This window comes from Aquarana catesbeiana, unplaced genomic scaffold, assembly GCF_042186555.1.
Source record: "Aquarana catesbeiana isolate 2022-GZ unplaced genomic scaffold, ASM4218655v1 unanchor236, whole genome shotgun sequence".
NCBI lineage: Eukaryota > Metazoa > Chordata > Amphibia > Anura > Ranidae > Aquarana > Aquarana catesbeiana.
The window spans coordinates 771532-799006 of NW_027362664.1; the positions used below are offsets into that span (position 1 = coordinate 771532).

General features: G+C 41.3%; 3 protein-coding genes across 3 annotated transcripts in view; 1 reads left to right on the top strand and 2 right to left on the bottom strand.

Annotated features, from left to right (window-relative positions):
- Window positions 1–27475, top strand: part of LOC141121984 (uncharacterized) — a 583368-nt gene that overhangs the window by 219401 nt on the left and 336492 nt on the right. The gene's annotated exons all lie outside the window — the stretch shown is intronic.
- The window catches only part of LOC141121964 (uncharacterized), a 145127-nt gene that overhangs the window by 104458 nt on the left and 13194 nt on the right, over window positions 1–27475 (bottom strand). The gene's annotated exons all lie outside the window — the stretch shown is intronic.
- The window catches only part of LOC141121987 (uncharacterized), a 481910-nt gene that overhangs the window by 27193 nt on the left and 427242 nt on the right, over window positions 1–27475 (bottom strand). The window contains exons 11-13 of the mRNA XM_073611772.1: window positions 1195–1422; window positions 909–1115; window positions 368–512 (exon numbers count right to left, since the gene is read on the bottom strand). Of these exons, the coding sequence (XP_073467873.1) occupies window positions 368–512; window positions 909–1115; window positions 1195–1422 (580 nt within the window). The remainder of the gene's footprint in view (window positions 1–367; window positions 513–908; window positions 1116–1194; window positions 1423–27475) is intronic.

Genomic DNA, 27475 nt, shown 5'->3' on the forward strand with positions numbered 1-27475 from the left:
TGTTTGTCTGAGGGAACTCCCATTTCCTGCTGAGGAGCTGTCGGTGACTGTGTGTGCAATCCCCATCCACCTGTGGATCCATCCATCCTGTGGACTTCTCCTTGATATCCCTTACTACTATGGACTGTATGGACTAATTCTTATTAATTCATTTTGGGTATATATTGTTGTCCCCCCCCCCCCCCTGTTATTGATCCCTTATGATCCACCTTATAGCTGCGAGTGAGCGCTGACTGACACACTACCTGACAGTTCTGTGTGATATATTGCAGGGTATTAAAGGCTGATATCACCCAGTCCCCGCCCTACTCTGGACCAATCAGTGAGCAGTATGGGTGGAGGAATGTATTTAGTGTTAATGACCCACCTGTGCTGATCTCTGTAGGAGTGTCCTCCTCTATAAATGTCCCCGTTATTCCATCCTCCTCCATAGACTGCTGATCATCCCTCACATACCTCTCTTCTTCTTCTTCTGCTTTAACCTCAAATTCTATATCATTTGGATCTCCACTCTAAATCAAGAAAATGAGAGAGAATATCATCTGTAAAATATAAGCTCACATAAAAAAATTCTCCATAAGTCCATGTCCTAGATCAGGGGTCTCCAAACTTTCAAAGCAAGGGGTTTTTTGTCCTTCAGACTTTAGGGGGGCCGAACTGTGGCCAGTAGCAGTGGAAATTGTCCTGGCATCAGTGGGCATAAACATCTCCATATTTGGTCTTAGTGGGAGGAATAGTGCCCCATCGTTGGCACCTTTAGAAGAAATGGTGCCCCATCCTTGGTGTCAGTTGGCAGAATAGCGTCTCATATCAGTGAATAGTGTCCCAAGGGCCAGATAAAGGCAAGCAAAGGGCCACATCTGGCCGCAGTTTGGAGACCATTGTTCTAGATGCTCCATCCGACCAACCTTGTAACAGTGAGGGGTGGTGTGATTCTTCTGTGTGTAATCCCGGGAATACAGAGGACGGGGACATCTCTCTGGTGGGTTACCGGTATTAGATCGCTCCATCATATCCTTGTATGCATCTGAAAGCTCCTCCTTCACACTATACTCCTCATCCTCCTCTTTATACTCTTCTTTAACCACAAACTTCTCATCCCCGAGGTTTCCACTCTGAACATATAATAAAACATTCATTGTAACAAACATGCTGTGTATAAATCATATCTACCAATAATTGTCAACCATCTACCTGATGATGGTGAGGGATGGTGTGACCTTCCTGTGTGGAATCCCGGGAATACAGAGGATGGGGACATCTCTCTGGTGGGTTTCTGTAGCTGGATGACTCTTCCATGGTGTCCTGGAACAGATCTTTGTGTTCTTTTAGAGACTCTGACTCCTCCATCACCCCATCCTCATCATCCTCCTCTTTTATCTCTTCTTTAACTTCAACTTTAGAATCTCTCAGGTTTCCACTCTGAATATAGAATAAAAATGACATCAATTGTAACAATGTAGATAATGTACAGATCCTAATGATACTATCAGTGATTGTTCCTCATCTACCTGATGATGGTGAGGGATGGTGTGACCTTCCTGTGTGGAATCCCGGGAATACAGAGGACGGGGACATCTCTCTGGTGGGTTCCCATTACTGGATCCATCTGTAGGAAACACACACACTGACTGAATACATTGTTTCTATGTGTTTATCAGATGATGGGGGATCTAGGTGGACCCTCCGTACTGCTCTCTCCTTTACAATAAAGTCTCCTCTTACCCGGTGATGTGAGGGGCAGCTGAGTCTCTATCATGATGTCCTTCCCAGCTCTGATAACCTCTCCTATCAGCAGCTTGATGATCTCTCTGGTGACTTCTAGAATCTTCTTTGTATTTCTCTATTCTATCAGGGAGGGAGGTGGAGGCAATGTGATTATCATAGGATCTCCAGACTTCACAGGAGGAAAACTCTAGATTTGAACACATATAGTAAAATCAAATGACATTCCCAGAATCCACCTCACCAATCAGGTCTTCATTTTTTATCAAAACCCCACTGGGATATAATTTACCCAGACAGGGCCCCCCACTCTGTAGGTTAAAAACCTGTTGCAAGGAATTCTGGGACCAACAATCTTGCTTTGCTTGTGAAAAGGACATTGGACGGAGGAGCCGTGAGGTCAGTGTGATGTCATAGAATTATCTGACTTTGGATAAAGGGACATTGGAAGGAGAAGTTGTGAGGTCAGTGTGATGTCATATAATTATCTGACTTTGGATAAAGGAACATCGAGGTCAGTTTGATGTGATAGGATTCTCTGACTCTGATTGGAGGGGCATTGGGAGGAGGAGCTGTGAGGTCAGCGTGATGTCATAATATTCTCTGACTCGGATTAGAATGAAATTGGGAGGAGGGGCTGTGGGGGGCGCTCTGTGAGGTTTCTGTACATAGAATAATTTCTCCTGGGTGCGTCCCACCTCTACCCAAACTGAAAGATGGACTTTGTCTTTGGGCTTTTCCAGGATACATCATAATCCTGTGATCTCCTGTGGTCTCTGGAAACTTTACTGATCACATTATAGGACGAATATCTGAGACTGGGATCATTATGGGGAACTTGGTTTTTAGGACAATTACTACAAATTTAAAATGTTTTCCTATTTGAATCTTATAAAATAAAGACATACATATTCCAATCCCCCTAAATACCCCCCCCCCCTCATCACTAATAAAAGTCATATAACCCGTTAATATAGATCAGGGGAGAAGGTGATTGGTGGGTGTAATGAGAATTTGTAAGTTCTGTATATAATTGTATTCTATTTTGTATGTATCGCACATTGCCCTCACTGTGCACACAGCACTAATAATGTTTTCAGTACATGTTTACATTCTTTCGAGTCCTGATTAGAATTAGCCTGCCTATGTAACGCCCCTTGTTACCATAAACGTACAATTGTAATATTAATGTGGTACCTACGTAATCATGTGCATAAAAACCTTCAATTGCGTCATAATAAAGCAGAACAGTTATTTGGAAAGATGCTGTGCGTATCTTTTGTGTCTGTTCCCTACTGCAGTATTGTCCATCGGAGTGTTATAGATAAGAAAGGGAAGAATAGTGCTGTTCACAGGTATATGTAGTAAATCTGTTAGATAAAGTAGTTTAGAGGCAAGAGGGTATAGACACACGTAGAGAAGACTGGCCAGTCATTATGGGCATTAAATTAAGTAAGGGAATGAAGGGTAAAAGACCCTCAAAAAATGCCCAGCGCAAGAGGAGCGCTATATATGAACCGAAGGTGTGGTTCCGCCCCTAAATCAGTGGTTCTCAACCTGGGGGTCAGGACCCCCTCGGGGGTCAAATGATGATTTGCCAGGGGTCACCAAATCCTTGGCTGTTTCTGAAGCCCGCACCGCTCTCCCAGCTTTTTTGTGGCCGCCCAGCAGGGCTGTCCCTGGAGCCCGCAGCTGCCCGCCGTCTGGAGGAGACCCCATCTCCTGATTTCGGCATAGGTGTCACTGCTACGAGACACCACAATGTCGGAGACACAGTGAGTAACACTACCTGTGATTATAGTTGTCATTAAAAGTCCCCACTACAGTTCTCAGATCTGCAGATGACCTTGATCAAGAGCACCTAAGTTGGCTGATCGGAACTCCAACATTGCCACTCATCCCATTCCCCCCCCCCCCTCCACCACCAAGAAGTAAGAGAAGGAATAAAAATAGAGAATACATGGAAGGGAGAGGAAAAGAGGGGGAGGAACAAAGAAAAAGGGAGAGAAAGAATAAAAGAAAGAACAAGAAAGATGGCTAGAAAGAGGGATGGGGGAAAAAACAAGAAATTAGGATACAGAGAGATAAAAGGGAAAGAAAGGAGAACAGAGAGAAAGAGGGGTACATCCTAAAATGTACCATAAGAGGTTTTAATACTATATGAGTGGAAGGGACTCAGGGAGCGCTAAATGTCCGTGGATTAGGGGCGCAAATTACTTGCCTTGCCTTGGGTGCTGACAACCCACGCTACGAAAATAATTTTACGGTTGGGGTCTCCACAACTTGGGAAATTTTATCAAGGGGTCACGGCACTAGTAAGGTTGAGAACCACTGCCCTAGATAAATGGTTAAAGTGGACAGGGATCCACAATGGGTAACTGGGTTACCACCAAGGTCCACAGGGACTAAGAATCATGCAGAGTAAACAGCTAGAGAAGCAGCTATCTATGTGAGCAGGATGGATGAAGGGTGACATTAACACTAGACAGAAAGGGACATTATCATGTTAAGTTGTGGGATGAATTTGGGGTCAGGCACTACAACTATTAGAGTCAGAAACAGAGAAATGAGAATTAAAACAGAATACTTTATATGTTGTCAGAGAGGGAAGATGGGATGAGCACTCTGGCTGCCCGTCTGATCATAGAAGCTAGATATAAAGGATATCTGAACAAAATAAGGAAAGCAGAATTTAAGGCAGGAAAATATTAATGAGTTAAAAAAAAGTGAGAGAATGATATGCATGTTTAGTACAAATGGGAAAATGTAAGCAATTTTAGAGAGATATTGGTGTATGTGTGTGCGAATGCTGGGACCTTTAGTTCTATCGCTTGTCTATGTCATGTTGCAGATGTGACCCCCTCCTTTGTGCTCTCATGAAGGAATGTAGCTGAGACGAGAGGTCAGTGATAAGCTGGAAGGACACCATGCCAATTCCATTTTTTTTTGACAAAACATTTATAACAAAATGTGCCTGGTTAACAAATTTAATGGTAAACAATGTGATCACAATTATTTTTTGAATCTGTTTTCCAGACATGGTAAAATGAAGGTTACATTTAACCGTGTATTACACAAATTGAATATCCTTTGATAGTGGAAACAGTGCATTTAAAAAAGGGAAATTAAGTAATATGAAGTAATAATGAGTATTCATTTCTAATATGAGTTTAACAATTTTAAACTCAAACTGAAACTGGTTTAGACAACCTTTTTTCGGAAATGAAATCCAGGTTATTGGGGAAATTTGTAAAAATGGGATTAGTTTAGATTAAGATAACAATTTTGTAATTTTACATTTATACAATAAGCTCTTATTGAGAGAAAAAAAAGATTAAGATGAGGTTGTTATTTGGAATACAGCTGCCATAGTATTTAACAAAGCCAAGATGGATGGGATACATAAGAAGTTTTTCTACAAAAATGAAATTTTAAGGTTCTTGATAATAACCTGATGTGCGGTCCATGATGTGAGAGTAATAATAAATACAATTTAAATATAACAGACCCATCACATCAAGTCCACACACCCTGTTAGGATAGATGCCACCTGCAGCCAGTTGTTTTATAGTTTTTGATGCTTTCTGGTCCATCATACAGATTGTTGGTCCTTTTGTTTTTATTGATTTTTGAAATCCAAAGCAGAATGTGTGGATTGTGAAATGATGTGCTCCTTTTCCTTGTAAGTACAGTGGTATAAGCAGAAGAATATTTCGGATTTATGGACATCTCTCCATGACCGCAGGGTATTGTTATCATTTATTATAATATTGCCAGGAAAAAGTTGTCTTTTGAAACATGAAACTGGAGTTCTTATGCCCCGTACACATGATCGGACATTGATCGGACATTCCGCCAACAAAATCCATTGATTTTTTCTGACGCATGTTGGCTCAAACTTGTTTTGCGTACACACGGTCGCACAAAGTTGTCAGAATTTCCGATCGCCAAGAACGCGGTGACGTACACCACATACGATGAGACTAGAAAAGGCCAGTTCAGAACCAAGCACGGCACCCTTTGGGCTCCTTTTGCTAATCTCGTGTTAGTAAAAGTTTAGTGAGAGACGATTCGCGCTTTTTCAGACTCGTGGTTTTCAGATCGTTTTCTGCTGTTCAGTTTGTGCTTGTGGGTTTGTATCTGCTCTTCAGTGCGTGCAGTCAGTTCGTATTGTACTATTCAGTGCGATCTTGTCCGCTTGTTACTGTTTTTCAGGTCGCTCTTCACAGGCCTTGCTGTTCTTCAGTGTGTTCTGTTACTTCGTTCTGACCAGCTGACCGTTTTCTAGCCATGTTTCGTATGCGTACTCCTCGTAGAGTTTGTGCTGTGCGGAGGCTTGGTGTTGGGGTCCTGACCTTGACACAAGTCCAGTCCATGAACAGGGTGGGGAGGAGTTCATGGACCAAGAATTGGTTGCTTCAGCGTGACCAGTTCTGTCATATGCCTTTGCTTCGTGAGATCCCTGAGAATAATCCTGATGATTTCAGGAACTTTCGGACCCCGTATTTCACCGTTTGTTGGCTTTGCTGACCCCCTATATCAGCAGGCAGGATACCTGCATGAGGCAAGCCATCACTCCGGAGCAGAGGCTAGTCGCCACCCTGCGGTACTTGGCGACGGGGAGAAGCCTGCAGGACCTCAAGTTCTCAACAGGCATCTCCCCCCCCCGGGCTCTGGGGATCATTATCCCAGAGACCTGTTCTGCCATCATTCAGGTCCTGCAGAAGGAGTATATTAAGGTAAGATTTTTATCCTTTAATATCACATTTTATTGTATTTAATGTTTGCTAATATTTTGTATTTCTTTCCTCATTCCCTAATTACCATGATTATAATATGCTGTGAATGTCCCCTTTGTCTTCATGCATGCTGGATTTTTATGTAATTATTTTTTTTGTCCTTCATACATATTTGCCTTCACTTACCTCCCCAGCATGGTCTCCTGGCCCTATATTCACCTCATGTAGTCACTTAACAATGTATTTTATCAGCTCCATAGTAGTGCTTTACCCCAAACACCCCCTAAAATGTTTTTAAATGTGATTTGTGCTTTAAATTCAGGCAGAGTGCCAGAGGCTTTTTTGGGGGGGTCCCCAAATCATTTTTAACCCTCCCTCCCCCCAACTGCTAAGTCAGCTGATAAAAATTCTCTATCTATCCTCAATCATCTATCTGCTGACTTTGCCAAACCCATAACACTAAACCCATCTCTTTTGTGCTCAGATTTATGGATGAATTCCCCAAAGCATGTAGTGCAAGGGCCTGCCTGTATACTTTCAAATGGTACTGTTTCAAGTTTCTGTATACTATTATTATCTTGATAGGTAATAGCAGAATGTCCAAATGTGCTCAAATGTGTACAATGTGTATTTATATCTTTGTATTATGACACTTCTTACCTGTCCAGTGGGCTGCCAATAGTGTAACTAAGAAGGGGTTGTTCAAAGCAATACAATTATTTAGGCATTCATCTCTCAATGAAGTGGAGAGGGTTACCTGTCCAAGAGTCCCCCCCCTATAATGTTAGAAATGGCCCATGAGAGGGGGGGGAATCTGATAGGTGTACCTTATACTTTGGTCTTTAAAAACTCCCTCAAATAAATGTTATCTTGATTGTTGGCCAAGAATGTTTGTGTCTAATCTGCTTTCCCTGTTTATGTGCAAAATTACAATTTTTTTTTGTTTGACTCCAAAGTTTCCTTCCACGCCACAGGAATGGCAGACTGTGGCCTCCCACTTTGCCCAGCGGTGGGACTTTCCTAACTGCGGAGGGGCAATTGATGGGAAACACGTCCACATCGTCCCACCCCCAACTCGGGGTCGTACTATTATATTATAAGGGGTTCAATAGTATTTTGATGTTGGCGGTGGTGTCGGCTACTTATGAGTTCCTGTATGTGGACGTGGGGAAGAATGGCCGGATGTCCGATGGTGGAGTCATCACCCAGACGGAGTTCTACAGGCGTCTCCAGAATGGCAGCTTGGACTTGCCACCTCCAGAAGACAATGTGGAAGGACTCCCATTCGTCTTCATTGCTGATGAAGCGTTTGCGCTGGGGGACCATCTTATGCGGCCATTCCCGATGAGGACCCTCACCCCGGACCAGAGGGTTTTTAATTACCGGCTTGCCAGAGCCAGAAGAGTGGTGGAGAACACATTTGGATTCATGGCCAGCCGGTTCCACCCAGAGTACAAACTGAATCATATTATCCTGGCGTGCTGTGTTCTACACAACTTTTTACAGCAACATTCTGCCAACTATGCTGGCTCAGTTGGGCCTGAGGCTGGACTTCAAAATTAAACAACCCTGACGGCGCTTGAAAGTGGCCATCCTGGCTTGCCCCCCCTGAGTGCCCGTGATGTCTGGCTAAGATACCTTGAATTCTTTGTGGGTAGGGGGGCTATCAATATGCCAGACAATGTCTGAAACCTTTTTCAAATTAAAAAAAACAAATAACTACTCAAATCTTTCATGACATTTACTGCTTGTGTTTGTTTTAGCTGACCCTGACAGAAATGTGATGAGTCCTGAAAATGGTGTGATTGTGTAACCTTACAAAACACTGGTGGGTGTTATTTACTAAAGGCAAAGACACTTTGCACTACAAGTGCACTTGAAACTGCACTTGAAGTGCAAAGTGGATTTTACCTTAGGAAAGAACACCCATTGTCACAGAAAACACCAATTAGAGCACCACAAAAGTGTTGGAGCGTTGGAAACAATAATCCACACATTCTTGATTAACAATCTTTTGCACAATCACATGTGCATTTAGAAAAGGTTTTTAAAACAAACCAACATGTTTGTTGTATAACATTTTTTGGGGTCACATTAGAAAAAGTAGAAATGTCCATTTAGATAAAACAGGCATGTTTAAAACCAACAAGAAAGACACAAATCTTGAACTTACAAAGTTCACATTTGGTAGAACTTGAAGGCAATATCAGACATGAGTATTTACAAACTGTGTTTGATATTGCGTTCAGATGGGGTGAAGTCACCCCAGGAAAAGCCAAATTTTGGATATGCACACAAATTTACGAATGTCAACATGTGCTACCTGCCATCACGGGGGATTAAGGGATGTGTTTTGGGGGTGCAACCCCTTCCTCACAGCTACTTGATTATTGAGGAAGGGGTTGCACCCCCAAAACGCGTCCATTGATGTCCCGTGATGGCAGATAGCACATGTTGACACACTGTGTGCATCTTCAAAAATTTGGCTTTTCTCAAATTTGTCAAAAAATGTCAAAAATTTTTAGCACACAAAAAAACAAAGGGATTTTGAGGGGTTTTAAACTCTCCCTAAAACATCAATGATGTTCTTCATTTTTTGAAGAACATTATTGATGTTTTTCTTGATGTTTTCCAAGTCCCTATTACACCCCATGATCTCCCCGATCAGGATCTGTGCACTTTCCGAGGTGAAAGGATCTGGATCCACAACATCACGATCACCCAAAAAGATAGAAACCAAAAAACACCATGTATTATAAATATGCCGGCATCCATCTCTTACCTGAGCCTGTGGTCGCAGACACTCACCTGTTGTGGTGCCAATTTCCACCACGTCTTCCTCCTCCTGCTGTGCTTGTTCTGGGTGGATTTCCCCTTCTTCCAGAGGTGGGGGGGTCCCTGGTCTCCTCGGATGAGGGGTGTCCTCCGAGTCTTTTTTCCCCTATGTAAAAAAAAATAGGTCTACTTAGCACACAGATATTTGATGGCAGAACTATAAATATGAAACATTGCTTGGAAGTGGGGTACAATTGTCTGTTTTAACAGAGTTCCAAGATGTTGCATTTTTCTTGTCCTTTGTGAAGCTTCAATACTTACCTGTTTTGCACAAGCTTCACAGATGGAGACACCCCTATAGTATACACTGGAGCACCTGTGTGGGACCCCTAATAAAAAGGGTGTTCTTGTGTCCCACACTAGTGCTCCAGCGTCCAGATGTGTAAACAGCTGCTGAGTGTCCTCTCCTTACACAGAATCTAGTTTGCATTTCATTCTAGTAACAAACCCATCTACACAACCAAATTAGTTTCACACAAGTAGGCCCTAAAAATTGTGGGCAAATGCATATGGCCAGAACAATGGTGTTTTATAGGCCGAAAGAAAAATATTTGATACGAACGAATAATGTGCCCATGAATATGAAAGTTGACATTTTAAACTGGATAACAGTTAAGAAAAGCACATGGAGCAGCACGAACGTAATAAACGCAAAAAGAATAGGAACACAGCACAACTACTTACTTTTTTGCAGCACTCTCCGGATCTTTCTGTACTGCTCATGCTCTCTTAATTTTAGGTCCGACCACCGCATCCTGAGCTGATCTTTCGATCGACGTACCCCGAAATTCCGGTGCAGACTATTGACCACTTTCGCCATGATCTTGGCCTTTCTGACGTTGCGGTAAGGTCCATACTTCCCGTCATATTTGGCCTTCTTCAGGATGTCGACCATCTCCAACATCTCCCCAAAGGACATATTTGATGCCTTAAATCGTCTCCTTCTGGATCGGGACGTTTCTGGCTCCGGGCTTTCCTCCTCCTCCTCCTCGTTGCTGTAATTATCAGACACCTGCTCTGATTCCGCCATGTGCTCTTGCCCACTGCGACGAACGAGAAGGGGCGGGGAATAGACTATAAAGAACGTCAGGGGCGGGCGGAGTTTCATGCATGCGCAGTGTCTATAAAGCGTAACACGCGTGCGTAGTACGTTCGATCTGTGAGCGGAGGAAGGAGTAACGGAGGTGCCGATCGTGATTGCGAAGATAAGATTTAAAATTGGGCCTATACTGCTTCTAGATTGAGGCCTGTATTTGCACAAGTTTAGAAGACTTTAGGCTGACATTAGGGTTTGTTTTGTGTTGTGTCTTGCAGTGAAAATGGATATCTTGAAAGATAAGGACTTTATGCCAATCTTCATTGATATGTTCAGGGAGCTGCCCTGTCTATGGGAGATAAACCACCCTGAATATAAGAACCAAACAAAGAGGAAGGCAGCGCTGGATCAATTGCTGGAATTTGTGAAGACGGTGATCCCCACGGCAGACATCACCTATTTGAAGATCCTAATTGGTGGCCTGAGGAGCACTTATCTAAGGGAGCACAAGAAGGTCCAGGATTCCCAGAGATCAGGAGCTGCAGATGACATTTATGTCCCCAGGCTGTGGTACTATGACAGGCTGCATTTTCTGGCAGGTCAGACTGAACCCAGGCCAGCACTCTCCAATCTTCCTTCCCCCCCAGCTGAGGCTTCTGATGTCCAACCTGGGCCTTCCAGGCAGCAACATGTGGAGGAGCCCAGCTTGAGCCAGGTATAGCATTCCTCTAAATCTTCATGGTTGTCCAATCAATGATGTTAACTAGATGTTAGTTTGGAGTACTAATTTATGATTGTGATTGATGATGCAAAAACTAAAACCATGTCCCTTTTTCATACACAGGGAAGTCTCAGCCAGGAGGTGGCTGGGCCAAGCAGGCTGCCTGACATCCAGGTCCCTCCCCTACACCTTCAAAGACAAAGTGGCAGGAAGAGGAGTAACCTGGAGGAGGCTGCCATAGGCCTCTTTTGGAAGGCTACAGAGGCCCTGAGAACCCCCCACACTGTGGAGGAGGACTTTGCTGGCATAACTGCCTGCAAAATGCTGCAGATGGAGGAAGGCCAATGACTCCTGTGTGAGTCCTTAATGGAAGCTCTCAATAAGGGGTTGAGGGGCCAAATAACATGTGCTACCCACATTTGTAACCTCACACATAGTCCTCCTCCTCCTCCTCCAGGTCCTACTACTCCTCCTCCTCCTCCAGGTCCTACTCCTCCTCCTGCCACATCTCCAACATCAGAGCCACAGCCAGGAAGGAAGCATGGAAAGAAGACCAGAGAGTGATGACCTGGGTTCAGTCTGGTCTGGCAAAAGATGCAGGCTCTTGTAGTACCACAGCCTGGGGACATAGATGTCATCTGCTGCTTTCATGATCTCTGAGACTTCTGGACAAGACTGCACTCCCTTAGATATGGACTCCTCAGGCCACCAATTTTGCAGTAAAAGAATTGATGTCTGCCCTGGAGGTCCAAGGCTTCACCAATGTATGATGTTTCTCCAGCGTTGCCTCCCTCTTTGTTGGGTTCTGAGCCCCTAATAAAAGATTTTTTGTTTCAATTATACTCGTCTATGTGTGTTTTCCTTCAAAAAGGACAGTTTGTTTGTGAGGATTCAGGTACATTTCAAAAATACAATGTGAAATTAACAAGGGACACCAACACCAAGCAATCTCCTTGAGATTAAATAATACAAGATAATAACGGTGTTGTGGTAACTTGACACACAAAACGCACACAAAAATATTCTGGAGTAAAACTAAAAATAAAATAAAACAAAGATAAGCCTTAAAAAAAAAATACAAACTCCCCCCCCCCCAAAAAAAAACAGCCTTGAAAAAAAATAAAAAAATAAAACAACAAAAAAGAAATTTGGTCAGATGTGACAAATCAAAATATATTGAGGGAATCACGATAAATAATAAAGAAAGAAGTTTGTGAGAAGTCTGTGTAAATATGAGCAGCAAAACGACTTAATTCTTCTCACATTATAAAGAAGAAGAGAGTGCGCTGTATTAAACCATTTTTTACATTGCAGCGTGACGGAAGTGCTGTATCCATTCCAAACGCTAATTTTACCAGTCCGAGCCGTTCCGTCTCGGAATTTCTTCTGAGCATGCGTGGCACTTTGTGCGTTGGAATTGTCCACACGCGGTCGGAAAATTTGTGGTCGGAAAATTTTATAGCCTGCTCTCAAACTTTGTGTGTCAGAAAATCCGATGGAAAATGTCCGATGGAGCACACACACGGTCGGAATTTCCGACAACACGCTCCGATCGCACATTTTCTGTCGGAAAATCCGACTGTGTGTACGGGGCATTACACAAAGGGCATGATAGAAAACAAGCCATTGTAATATATTTATGCAAGCTGGACCCAGTAATGAAGGGTTCATTCCGATATATCAGAGCTGTAGCTTTTATGCAAAGGTGCTATTAGACAAAGTTAGATATTGTTTTGGTCAAACATTTAATTTTTAATGGTCCGACATTCTGTGCAGCAAATATACAGCTAACTAAATGTTTGTCTAATGAAAAGTTTAAAATATGAGTTTGTTTATGTACAAATCTAACAATGAAAAATGCGTACATTTGAATCCAGCCACCTTATTGCCTATTTATTGGAGGAGGCTGGAGACAAAGGAAGACACATGTGTTAAATTGATGACGTAGGAATCAGCTGCGGTGAGCCCAGTGCAGGACACACTCCCTGAAGACCCAGATATTAATTTTTTTGTAGATTTGAGGATGCAGTTTATCACCCAGAAGGACACTCTGTATTCAAAGTCATTGGATGCTTTTTCCCAGCTCAAGAAGCAGAGCTCCATGTTTTAGCAAAGCCTGTGAGGTATAAAAAGAATATATATTTATATAGATAGTCAAGATATAGAGAGCTTTTGGTTTCATTTGAAGGGCCAGAAGTTTGTTTTTACTTCGGCAGGTAAACCAATCAAGCATGCCAAGTTAATTTGATTGGCTGTTTTCAGCCTTCCAGCTTCTTGCTGAGGTAGCCATAGTAACATTAAAGCTCACACATGGAAACAGACCAGGTGACTAAGGATGCTGCATTAAAGCCCCGGACACTTGATGGGTCTGTGCAACTCTCAGATTCCACCCTAGTTCTGGCCCAGTATAGCTGGGATTAATAATTCAACTTTAAGGACCCCAGAATGAGAAGAACAAGTGGTCCACAGGGGGCAACTTCTTATGAAACAGGACTTTGGAAAAGGTGATCATTTATGTCTGCCAGCCACTCTTTCCCCTCCAGCTTGACACATGGACCGTGTCATCAGTCACAAGCAGTTATGGCTGGTGCGTGGGATAGAGCCAGGGTTCACCACAGTTGTTTTTATAACATACCACTTCTTGTTTTACCTGTTACCAAAGGTGTTACCAAAAGCTGAACATCCCTCCCAGAGATTACAAAAAGATCTATCCAGATGCCCAAGTCAGGATCTTACAAGTATGCATTTTGTCTGTATGGACATGTTTTCTGGATGTCCAGTGGTAAATGCTACTGCAAAGGCCACAGTAAAAAGTGTTCTCAGAAGTAGTTTGTAAGTACAGAGTGCCAAAATCTACAGAGAGTAACAAAGGAAATCATTTTTATAGGAGAGTCCTTACTAGAAGTTTTGAGGTTTTATTTTTATACCCCCTACTGTCTACAATGTAGTGGACAAAGTGGAGTAAGAAACTAGAAAACTTTTGCCTGAATGTTTTCTTATATTTTATGAAGCCCCTAAGGGTGATGTTGGACTTTCTCCCTATGGGATTTGGTTTGGGAGTGTGTTACTCACTTGCTTATATTTTGTCTCAGCAGCTGAAGTCCTCCATTTGGATCTCACAGAGAATGTTGCTGATCTTTTAAGGTTTTTGACAAACTCATTTATGTGTTTTCTCCCCAATTCCAGATCCTAAAAGTTTGGAAGGATCTAAAACTAAAGCCAGGTGACTTTTGGATTGTCAAGAGACATTTATATATAAGGGAATGTTTGGAGACTCAATACAGCATCTATTTCATGTACAGTTTTTGCAAAACTTGAAGGAAAAGTGACCTGGATCCACACCAGACACTGGAAAAATGACTAAATGAAAGAAATCTCTGTGTTTGATTTGTTTCCCTCTTGTGATCACGTTCTAGGGTACTTTTTGATTCAATTACTTTAATTGTAAGGGATATATAAATATTTGAAAAGTAGTTCAGCCATGTTGAAGTCATATTTTGTCTTTTGTACGTCTTCCATTTTATGTAGAATTGTCTGTGTTTACATGTGCTGATAAGTCAGCATGCCCACAGTTCAGCTAGAAGGCCATTCTGGCCACAGGAGTGTACAGCCAGTACTCTGTAAATATGTCTTATCAATCATTTGTTTTTCACAATGAAAAGTCATTTTGTAATGAAAAAGTTGCTCAGCTATTATTTTCTCCACAATGGAGTTTTTTGCCTCTTTGGCCAGGACTACCTCCACCTAAGCGTGTGGAGGTTCCAGGTTAAAGGTGATAGCAGGTATGGTTAGTGATCAAAATAGGGGAGACTGTAATGGAAATGTGTAAGTTCTGTATATAATTATATTCTATTTTGTATGTATTGCACACTGCCCTCACTGTGCACACGGCACTAATAATGTTTTCAGTACATGTTTACATTATTTCGAGTCCTGATTAGAATTAGCCTGTCTATGTTACGCCCCTTGTTACCATAAACGTACAATTGTAATATTAATGTGATAAGAAAAATTAGGGGAATAACTGCGCTACAGTGAAATACATAAACAATAACAATTATAGCCGCGATTCATCTATGTAACACAAACACAGTGAAATTAAATAAAAAAAAAAAGGGGGTTGAATCGTGCTAAAACGGATTGGTGATCATACACATCATCACCAAACCAAATATTTAGAACTAAGTGAAGAGTTCCCTAAATATTTGGTTTGGTGATGATGTGTATGATCACCAATGATGTGTATGATCACCAATCTGTTTTAGCGCGATTCAACCCCCTCTTTTTTTAATATTAATGTGATACCTACGTAATCATGTGCATAAACACCTTCAATTGCGTCATAATAAGGCAGAACAGAACTAGAGAAATTATATATATATTTGGGATGTGGCACACCCTCACCACATAATCAGATTGTTTTAGATATCCCTATTTCATTCATAATAAAGCAGAACAGTTATTTGGAAAGATGCTGAGCGTATCTTTTGTGTCTGTTCCCTACTGCAGTAGTTATTATTAATTTGGAACCACTAATCAATATGAGGATAGGAGTTGCCTATCATCAATTTAACCAAGTCAGTGAGAAGGTGACACATCTCCAAAATGAGGAGAATGTTCCGGCCCCGTAAGTGGGGAAATGTTCTGACCCTGAAGGGGCTAATCTAGGTTTCCACACTATATATGTGTGTATCATCATCTGCTGGAGATAAAAGACATCACAGTGACTATGGAGGAAGAGGACGGACATGACGGGGGGTTACTGGGTGTAAATAGAAAATAAGATCTTATTACCTCCTCTGCTGCTTCATCTAGCAATATCTCCTCACTAATTCCTCCCGACTCACCTCTCACCCAGAACTTCCTGTCTCTACCTGACATCACTTCCTGTCTTCCATAGAGACTTCCTGTCTGGGCAGAAGTGAGATCCTTGTGGAGATCAGAGGAACTGCAGCCCTGAGAAGCATCTCGTAGGTGTCCGTTTATGAAGCAGTGATCCCAAGGATCACCGCTGATCACAGTCCATAAACAGTTTATGAAAGATTTATGAAGATAATCGGGGGGAGAAGTGTTTGAACTTGTTCTCCCGCTGATGATCTCCGCACATGGAGAATCCTCATTGAGTGACACAGTAACGGCCAGTTTATGAAGCTGCGATCTCAGCTCTTCACTGGTGATCTGTGTCAGAATTCACACTCCTCGATTCACCAGCTCAGAGGTGGAGAATCAGGGAGTGAAGAGGGAATCCTGGGGGATCTGAGGGGGAAAGAGGAAGATTTTTAACTTCCTTATGCCTCGTTCAGACCCCCAAACACTGTAAGCATGTCCCCCTGTCATATTTATGTGTGTGCGTATATATATATATAAATATAATGTGTGCGTGTGTATACATATATATAATGTAGGGGGACTCGTTATTTTATTAACATTAACCACGCCGTCTGTCAGTGTATTGAGCGGTGATAATTTATCACGGCTTAATAAACTGACATCTCGGTGTTTCTGTGAACATCTGGTGCTGTAATCTCATGAAGTCTCACGAGATTCCAGTATCAGGGGCCGTTCTCCACTGTTTGAAGCGTTTGTAGATCACTTCACTCCTCCAAAGGAGAAGTTATCTACTCATAAACTGGCACACAGAGGAGAAAGATCTTCACTGTGAATGCCGGAGAATGAAGCAGTGAATAGATTTCCTTGCTTCATAAAAGGACACCATAGTGTGAACACAGCTTTGTGCTGTGTGTGTATGTACTGTATATCCTTATCCACTTCAGTCCCGGAAGAATTTACCCATTTCCTGACCGAGCCATTTTTTGCGATATGGCACTGCTTCGCTTTAACTGACAATTGCGCGTTCGTGTGACGTTGTACTCAAACAAAATTGACGTCCTTTTTTTCCCACAAATAGAGCTTTCTTTTGGTTTTTTTTTTTTTTTTTTTTTTTACAAATGGTTTTGGGTGGTATTTGATCACCTCTGTGATTTTTATTTTTTTTGCGCTATAAACAAAAAAAGAGCGAAAATTTTGAAAAAAAAAAAAAAAAAACACAAACTTTTTTACTTTTTGCTATAATAAATATCCCAATTTTTTTAAAACTAATTTTCTCCTCAGTTTAGTAATTTTCTGCATATTTTTCGTAAAAAAAAAAAAGAAGTTGCACTAAGCGTATATCGATTGGTTTGTGCAAAAGTTATAGCGCCTACAAAATAGGTTATTGATTTATGACATTTTTAATATTATTTTTTTACTAGTAATGGCGGTGATTTTTATTGGGACTGCGACATTGCCGCCGACAGATCGGACACTTTTGATACTTTTTTGAAACCTTTGACATTTATACAACGATCAGTGCTATAAATAGCCACTGATTACAGTATAAATGTCACTGGCATTGAAGGGGTTGATACTAGGGGGCAATCAAGGGGTTAAATGTGTTCCCTCACTGTGTGTTCTAACTGTAGGGGGATGGAACTGACTTGGGAGGAGACTGATCGTTGTTCCTAGATACTAGGAACGCACTGTTTCCTCTCCACTGACAGGACGTGGATTTGTGTGTTTACATACAGATCCATGTTCCTGCTCTGTCACGAGTGATCGCGGGTGCCCAGCGGACATCGTGGCTGCCAGACACGCGCATTGGCTCCTCAGTGATGTGGCGGGTGAGCCCTTGCACCCTCTATACCCCTTAAAGCGCCCGCCGTACTGCTACGGCAATTCACGCAGGGGAGCCATTCTACCGCCGTCAAACAACGGCAGGGAGTCGGCATGTGGTTATAGATGGATTATCTCCACTTCCACCAAGGGAGATAGAGATATATTACTGCCTAGTCCAGCCTTTCTCAGCCAGGGTTCCTCCAAAGGTTTCTAGGGGTTCCTTGAGCAATAAACAATTTCTGTATATAATAATGGTTTAGAACTAGATGAGGGTGTGTTTCCCTGCGCACCAAAGGCCACTTAACTAAAACTTATAATAATGAATACTAATGCGCAAACCACAAAACAAGGGACGAGATCAAATCAAAAAACCTGAGAGAACTTGATAATGTAGCTGCCAACATAAGGGTGTTCACCCACCAATCAGAGAAGATGTAAAAAGTGGTAAAGTATGTGGTGCTTACTAAAAAATATTTAAAATAGACTACTAAAATCAACTAAAAATGTAAAACAACCAAATATAATGGAGATTCAATAAGGAAAATCCAGATAATAATTGTGTCTTACAATTGATCTTCCATCACATTGTGTAACCAAAGATTACGACAAACCAATGTTACATCAAAGAATGAATCCAAGATAACTCACTCCTAAACTTGTAACTAGTGGAGCCTCTCAGCGGGTGATAAATAATATCCAAGAGAAGAAAAAATATCTTTTACTGTTAAGTGAAAATTGATAATAATTTTTTTCTAAAGATAAATAGGATCAGACAAAACACAATTATATGGTGCACACTAATAGGTTCATAAAAAGACATAAAAAGAGAGAGGGGCGCACCGGCCATGTGCATTATCTTTTGTAAAACATTTATTAAATAAAATAATAAAAGAAATTACTCACAAGCAGTAGTACAATCAGGTGCCATAAAACTCGAGCAGCAACAAGCAGCAAATAGTTATAGTGATGAGCGAAGCTTTCCAAAGGTCTTAGAGGAACATACAGGCATCACTACTAGCTAACGCGTTTCGAAGGGCACGTCCCTTCTTCATCAGAGCTCAGCAGTCACTGCTGACTGCTGAGCTCTGATGAAGAAGGGACGTGCCCTTCGAAACGCGTTAGCTAGTAGTGATGCCTGTATGTTCCTCTAAGACCTTTGGAAAGCTTCGCTCATCACTATAACTATTTGCTGCTTGTTGCTGCTCGAGTTTTATGCCACCTGATTGTACTACTGCTTGTGAGTAATTTCTTTTATTATTTTATTTAATAAATGTTTTACAAAAGATAATGCACATGGCCGGTGCGCCCCTCTCTCTTTTTATGTCTTTGTTTGCTAGGATTCCCCATCCTTGAGGGCAGCAAGGCCTGTGACTTTTTTCCATATATCTGGTTGACCACTTGTGCGCAGGAGTCATTTTCTTTTTTCTATATAGGTTCATAAAAACACTGTGCAAAAATCCGTTTGAAATAGATATAAATAAAAATAATTATGAAGCGCACTAAAAACGCAAATCACAATTATAAGTGTATATTAAAAGTGCAAATGTGCGATCTGTGCAAAATCAATACAAAAATAAATAGGTAGAAAGCATGTGATAACATGCAAAACTCCGCAAAAGTGTAAGAAATTGACACAATAAATAATAATAATAATAATTAAGGTCCACTGTGAACCAGGACAAAGTGCTTAACATATATAAAGTGAAAACAAAGTGTCCTTAATAAAAGAGTCCCATAGACGGTGCAATCCAGATTGTGGCAATCTCGATTCAAATAAGTGAAAGATAGTTCATCAAGAGTTTCCGGTGCCAGCAACCAATCTCTAGTGTATAGAAAGATGTGGTCCCCCCAGCCTCTCCCCTCATGGCCAAACGATAACAGCCCTGTTAGCAGGTAAAAACGATCCAGTCAGCTCCGCAATCCCCTCAGTGGTAGCTCCCCTAGGGATCTCCTGCCTTATAACACACTCCGCTCTCAGGGCACCCCAGACAGTCAGCCAAACAATGTGGGTCATATAAAAGAGGAGAGGAAGCACTCCATGGTGTAGTATTTTAAAACTAAAACATTTATTACAAGAAATTCACTTACAGTTATGTAACGGCAAACGAGCGTAATACTGCGACTGCTTCCCAATCGCGGCCCTGATCGGAAAGCTGAATGTCACCCACCTCTCCTCTCTGACGCGTTGCGTCACTGTCACGTGACTTTCTCAAAGGGTATGGAGACAGGTGTACGAAGGTGATTCATATAGCAGCGCGGTTACTATGGTAACTCCTGCTCTTCATATAACAGGACATAAGCTCAAAGTAATAGCATTTCATTTGGTAAAAACAAATCTATCATAATAATACAATTAATGTTAAAATGTATTCATAAATTCACAATAGTGTATTTTGTTCAATAAATTAGCGCCCTCTAGTGGGCAATGATATAATAAATATAAAAAGCAATCACATAAATTACCAACAACTCATGACATAAACCTGCTATCTAGTGGACAAATTAAATTAGCACTTCTAAGCTATAGAAAAAATAAAAATAAAAGTACATCACTGAAAAGGTTCATACCATATTGCAACAAATAACGACTCAAACAGCCAAATACAGATAATTGCAATATTCTTAGGAACCCGAATATAATTAGAATAAAGAGGATCAATTAATTAAAAAAAATGTACAAGCTCATAAGAACCATGTTCAATTGAACTGTAATCAGGCAGTTGATGTCATGGAGGCAAACGACACCAGCTCCTAGTGTATAACATCTAGTAAAAGACTAATTAATTATTTTATTGGATAGCAGGAAAGACAATGGTTTAACCCTAATAATGGTTTAAATAGGAGAAGGTAAAGAAATGAATAATACCAAAAAAATATTTAAAAAATATATATAATAGAGTGGAACTGAAAATTAAAATAAAAATAAATTATAGGTTCAATAATCCGAAATAAAACAATTGAGTCCTAATGGCGCCAATGTACGAAGCTCATAAATCCAGCGAGACTCTGACTAAGTTTTAATATTTTATTGTCACCCCTCCAATGGGGTTTATATCTATCTATTCCCCATACTTTCAAAGAGGAGGGGTCTCTATTGTGGAACTGGTCATAGTGTCTAAACAAACTGTGTTTTGGGTAACCATTCTTTATATTTTGAGTATGTTCCCTTAGTCTCTTCTAAAGTTCCCTTTTGGTTCGTCCAACGTACTGCATCTGACACGGACATTCCAGAAGATAAACCACCCCTTCTGTTCGGCAGGATATAAAATCTTTTATCTGGTACTCTCTATCTGTAACGGTGGATTTAAAATCAGATTTTTTTCTTTTTTCTTTAATTTGTATGCCTACATGTATAACATGTCCTTTCCCATCAAAGAAGGAAAACTTTTTTTGGGTGGGGGGATCCAGCACATTCTTTGCAACAAGATCCCTCAAGGTTGGCACTCTTAGATTCGTGAATTTTGGCTTTTTTGGTAGTATTGTTCCTGAATATCGATCAGCTTTCACAATGTTCCAATATTTCTTGAATATTTTTTCTATTTGTTTATGCTGTATGCTGTAATCCATAACAATTGGTACAGCATTTATAGATTCATTATTTTTAGTTGAATCCTTCTGTCTAAGGCCCCTACATCTTTATTTTTTTCCTTAATAAAGCTAGATCGATATCCCTTTTGGACAAATCTTTCACCAATAAATTCCACTTGTTTTTCAAACACTTCCTGTTTGGTACAATTCCTTTTTAACCTAATAAGTTGACCTTTAGGTATATTATTTAACCAAGGGACATGGTGGCAGCTGTCCAATGGGAGGTAGTTATTCCTATCAACCTGTTTAAAATGCGTTTCTGTAGTCAATTTCCCATCTTCTTTCAAAATTTCCAGATCTAAAAACTGTATCTTCTCATCATTTATCTCCAGTGTCAATCTGATGTTCTTGTTGTTTGAGTTCAAATTAAAGCCAAAAGATGGGTTATCTCCACTCCCACCAAGGGGGATAGAGATATATTACTGCCTAGTCCAGACGTTCTCAGTCAGGGTTCCTCCAAAGGTTTCTAGGGGTTCCTTGATCAATAAACAATTTCTGTAAATAATAATGGTGTAGAACTAGATGAGGGTGTGTTTTCCTGCGCACCAAAGGCCACTTAACTAAAACGTAACCTTTATCGTAAATCATAAAAGGTATGTAAATGACCATATCAGGTATACCTATAGGATGAGGTCGGTTCCATTATATATGAATCAACGTTTTATCTCTATGTGGTAATATTAACATCTACAAAATTTAAATAGTGAAACTTCTCTTGATATATATACATATAGACAATATGAGGGTTATAATCTCCTCCTACATTCAATATAAGGCTCCAGGCTGTATAGAGGAGATGTAAATTCAAGGTCTACTTACCAACACCACCTGGTATCAAGAGATGGGGGTATATCTGTCTCTCCTCCCATCTATTGGCCACATATAAAAATGAGATGAACAGAAAAAGATAAAGTATGCCAGTAAATAATGTCTTACTGAAGATATGGGCTGTCTGTCTTCTGCCCTATGAAATGATCCATCTCTCAGATATGTAATACGGATACAATTCATCCATCTGGACACAAATAACCACTGATGGACGAGCCCCATATATCTTCATATCAGCTTCTTTATTAATCAAGACTGCATTGACACAAGGCATGGGGTGAGATATGCCTTGTATATATACCTCGGGGTGTCTGTGTGCTGTTTTGGCAATTATAAGTGTATGAGTATGATCTCAGGTATTAGTATGAAGACATGTCTGATGAAGGAAACTAAGGGGTCTACTTATAGGAAATTCATGGGATGAATGTGACAATCACTCATCCAGTCATTACATATTCTGGCCATAATGTAACAAAGTGATTTCCTATGATGATCAGCTCCCTCTAGTGACCATAATGGGGTATTTTTCCTGACATACCTCCATTAGTAAAAATATCACAATACTGCATTATGGCCACTAGATGGAGCCAAGGAAATCAGTGTATGAAATAAAATACATCCAATATTCATCACAGCCGGGTGAATGCCGGTCATAATCATTCAACTAATTTTTTTTAATAGACTTCTAAGTGTTTGTGAAATTTTACATCACAAAATGTACTCAGCCAATGAAAGGTAATGACTCCATTTTTATTTTTCTCCTGCTATCAATGGCCAACACGGTACAACACTTCATCCATGTCTTTGGTGATCTCTGATCTCCTTATGAACTCAGGGATGAACAATTCCTATCGCCTGACACCCGGGACATGCAGATCTGAGGACCGGAAAGGTCATTTTTTTTTTGTAACATTTAGCCCTGCTGTGGGCAAGCAAGGAGCAGGTTTACTTGTCGGATGGAAGCATTCGGGTGGCTGAGCGAATGTTTTCACCCCCCCGGTAAAGTGCCCCCACCCCGACACACACCCGCTATGTATCCCGGGCTCCTCTTGCCCATCTGTGGACCCGGGACCAGCATAGCGGGTGATGATGGGTAGAGGGGAGGGAGGAGAGAGAACACATCCGCTCTCTTCCCCTTCTTCTTCCTGACCCAGAAGTGACATGTATGACACCGGTGACAGTTTCCCCGACTATCAAAGCCAGGACAGAATATAATGCAGTGTGATCTGTATTACATTCAGTGGAGCACAGGGGAGACATTGGGGGTCTTTTAGACCCTGGATGTCTCATTAAAGAGAACCCGTCACCAAAAAATCATCACATAGGGATTGTCCTCTATATCAGTGGCTCTCAACCTTTTTTCAGTCAAGGCACCCTCCAAAATTATGGACAGTCTTGAGGCACCCTCCAAAATTATGAACAATCTTGAGGCGCCCTCCAAAATTATGAACAGTCTTGAGGTGCTCCAATCTAAAATGTAAAAACTATTCTAATAGTTCTACATAATGCAAAAACATCTGCACACACCCAACGTTATAAGAGATTTATTCTTCCAAAGCAAATAGACTTTTGCAAACTGGTACTGACTAGTATTCCAATGTTTCTCTTCTCCCTCAGTTTTTCTCCATCACTCAGCTAATGAGACCCCAAAGCTGATGGAGAGAGGCGGGGGAGGGTCACACAAGGATGATATTCAGGCAACTGACATCCTTCATATTAGATCATGAGGTCATTGATCGTTAGGAGGTTGGCAGCTAGAAGGTTGTAATGGTGTACAATGAAAACCTGAGGCTTTGTGCAACTAAAAGGCTTCATCCTCCCTCCAGTTTGTATACAATTTTGGGGCAATTATTCGGCATTTTGCCAAGGCACCCCTGAAGAAACCTCAAGGCACCCTGGTTGAAAAAGGCTGCTCTATGTGATTACATTTTTTTTTTGTAATTATACAAAACTAAAATTTAAACCCAGGCACATAAATCCTCCACCAAAAAAAAAAAATCTGAGGTCATATACGCATGTACAAACAAACTCACACATTGGGGCGCCTACGTCTGAAAACGTTGATTGTGATACTCATGTTACATATCGCAGCGCACACCGGAATGAGAGCAATAATTCTATCACCAGACCTCCTCCGTAACACTAAACTGATGACCTAAAGGGGACTTTAAAAGCATCACCTATAGAAAATATAGGGTACTGAAGGTTGTCACCATTTCATAGGTGCACACAAATTTAAGGTTGGACATGTTGGGTATCTTTTTACTTGGTGCAACCTCAGGTTTTATATTTTACCAATAAATTGGGTGATTTATTGTGTTTTTGTGCCCCCTAAAATGAACTTTAGTGTTTTTTTTTAGAAATGTTGTGTTTCCTAGACTTTTGCGATAATATCGCGTGACAGTGATGGCGAACCTTGGCACCCCAGATGTTTTGGAACTACATTTCCCATGATGCTCAACAACAGTGCCGAGTGCATGAGCATCATAGGAAATGTAGTTCCAAAACATCTGGGGTTCCAAGGTTTGCCATCACTGCGCTAGGGTGTCTGCTTTCAGAAAATATACCATGATTTGAGGGTTTTATATAATCTTGAGGCCTAAAATGATTTTTTAACTACTTCCCGCCTGGCCTATAGCAGAATGATGGCCAGGCGGGGGTTCCATTATCCTGATTAGACGTCATATGATGTCCAAAAGATTAATCCGCTCGGGTGCGCGCGATCGGTGGTATGTTGTGTCACTCTGACACACCGCATCTCCAATCTGGGTAAGGAGCCTATGACGTAGGCTCTTTACCATGTGATCAGCTGTGTCCAATCAAAGCTAATCACATCGTAACCATGAAGAATCGGTTATCGGCTTTCCTTTATTCATACTGACAAGGTGCGAGTAGAGGAGAGACGATCAGTGGTTCTCCTAGCAGGAGGGATCTGCACTGATATTCAGCATTGATTATCAGTACAGGTCCATCAGTGATGATCACCAGTGGTGCCAAGCAGTGCCCACCAGGTAGCCGGTCAGTACCTCCTCATCAGTGTCACCCATCAGTGCTGCATATTAGTGCCTCCTCATCAGTGCCCATCAGTGAAGGAGAAAACTTACTTATTTACAAAATTTTATAACAGAAATAAAGAAAAACCTTTTTTTCAGAATGTTTTATCTTTTTTTTATTTGTAGCACAAAACATTAAAAATCCCAGTGATGATCAAATACCACCAAAAGAAAGCTCTATTTGTGGGATAAAAAGATAAAAATGTCATATGGGTACAGTGTTACATGACTGCGCAATTGTCATTCAAAGTATGAGAGCGCTGAAAGATGAAAATTGGCCTGGGCAGGAAGGGGGTGAAAGTGTCCAGCATTGAAGGGGTTAAACATGTGGGCAAAAAAACCCACAAAACCGTCTCTGGCAGTGAAAGGGTTAAAGGAAACTTTCACCTTTGGGAAGATGTTACATGTTCCGGTTACTGCAGCGGGTCAGCAATCCGAGTCCTCTGTGTGACAGCAGTGCGGGGAGAAGTTCCCTGTATCGGCTGTCACTTTATGAAAAGAGCGCGGCCGTGCCATTCATTCACAGAGTTCTGTCCTTTGCCAATGTCGGCTTGTAGTTTTCAATGAACTCCCACACCGCTGCTGAGCTCTCTGGTAGATGAGGAACAAGGAGATTGTCATAAGGGACAAGGAGAGAGGAGATTGTCATAAGGGACGAGGAGATTGGGTCCCCGATTTAGTCCCTCGGACAAGTTGTTTTTTTTCAAAAAATGTCCACACACCTGTAACTGTTTCTTCCATTATGAAGATCAGCCATGGAGTATATCTGAGGTGGGCTTCGTTCCCACATGAGAGCTGTGATGTCCTCGAGGGTTGTGTGGGATCCCTGATGTACAGGAAGACAGGACTTCAGTGAGGAACAATTCCCTCACTCAGGACAGGAAAGTGGCTTCTCCCCTGTGTGAGCTCTCTGATGTCTGTGAAGAGTGGACTTCACTGAATAACATTTCCCACACTCAAGACAGGAATACGGCTTCTTCCCCGTGTGAGATCTCTGATGTGTGGAAAGGTGGGACTTCTGTGAAAAACATTTCCCGCACTCAGGACAAGAATACGGCTTCTCCCCCGTGTGAAATCTCTGATGTGTGTAAAGATGGGACTTCCGTGAAAAACATTTTCTGCACTCAGGACAGGAATACGGCTTCTCCCCCGTGTGCAACCTCTGATGTATGACAAGGTCTGATTTTTGTATAAAGCATTTTCCGCACTCAGGACAGGAATGTGGCTTCTCACCTGTGTGAAATCTTTTATGCACATTAAGATGGAATTTAAAACGGAAACACTTCCCACACTCAGGACAGGAATATGGCTTCTCCCCTGTGTGAGATCTTTTATGCCTATTAAGATGGGATTTAGAATGGAAACACTTCCCGCACTCAGTACAGGAAAAGCTCTTATCTGTTGGAAGGACGGCACCGTCCCTCACAGTCTGAGGTTCCTCAGGATAAGAGGAATACGATGGTCCATCTACACTGTGTGGTGCCGGATGGACATTTGAGGTAGTCGGGTTTTCTCCTGGACTATACTGTGTGATGTCCTCATCTTCTACTTTACAGTCTGGAGACAAAGTGAGACAATCCTCTGAGGTTTTCCTCATCTCCCGTCCATCTACTAAAATAGAAATAAAAATATTATTACTAGACATGAGCAGATTGGTTCCCCTAAACCAGGACTCCGCCCACATCAGGCAGTTTTGTCTCTGAGAATCTTACAATTCCCCCCTCAAAGTAACTGGTAAATGGGTCCTCTGTAGGGCGGCAACTAATAATTATTTTCATAATTGATTAGTTGGCTGTTTATTGTTTCCATTAATCGACTAATTGGATAAAAACCTCAAAAAAAGGTTGGAGTATATCTTAGTTATTATTCTTGAATATCTATATACAGCGGTAAATATAAATATCCAGATATATAGTTGGATATTTAATCCACTCTGAGAATAACAGACAGATAGATGTATTATTAGAGGGAGAATCTGCTACATATCAGAATCAGAGATCAACATTATTAAAATATAAAAAAGATGTAAAACGCTGTTTTGCAGATGATCAGACAGGAGTGTAATATAATATGATGGATGACAGACTCCCTTGTCATAGACAGGTAGGTGGGTACAAGCTCCCTGCACCTGATGTCACTTATGCTGGCCGAACACAAACTCATTCTTCTTTCAAAAAAACATTCATCTAATTAGTTGACAACTATTTTCATAATCGATTATAATAAACAACGAGAACTGTCTTTTATAGGAGTGACAGTGATGAGGGGATTATAGGACGAGTGCCCCCACCCCCTC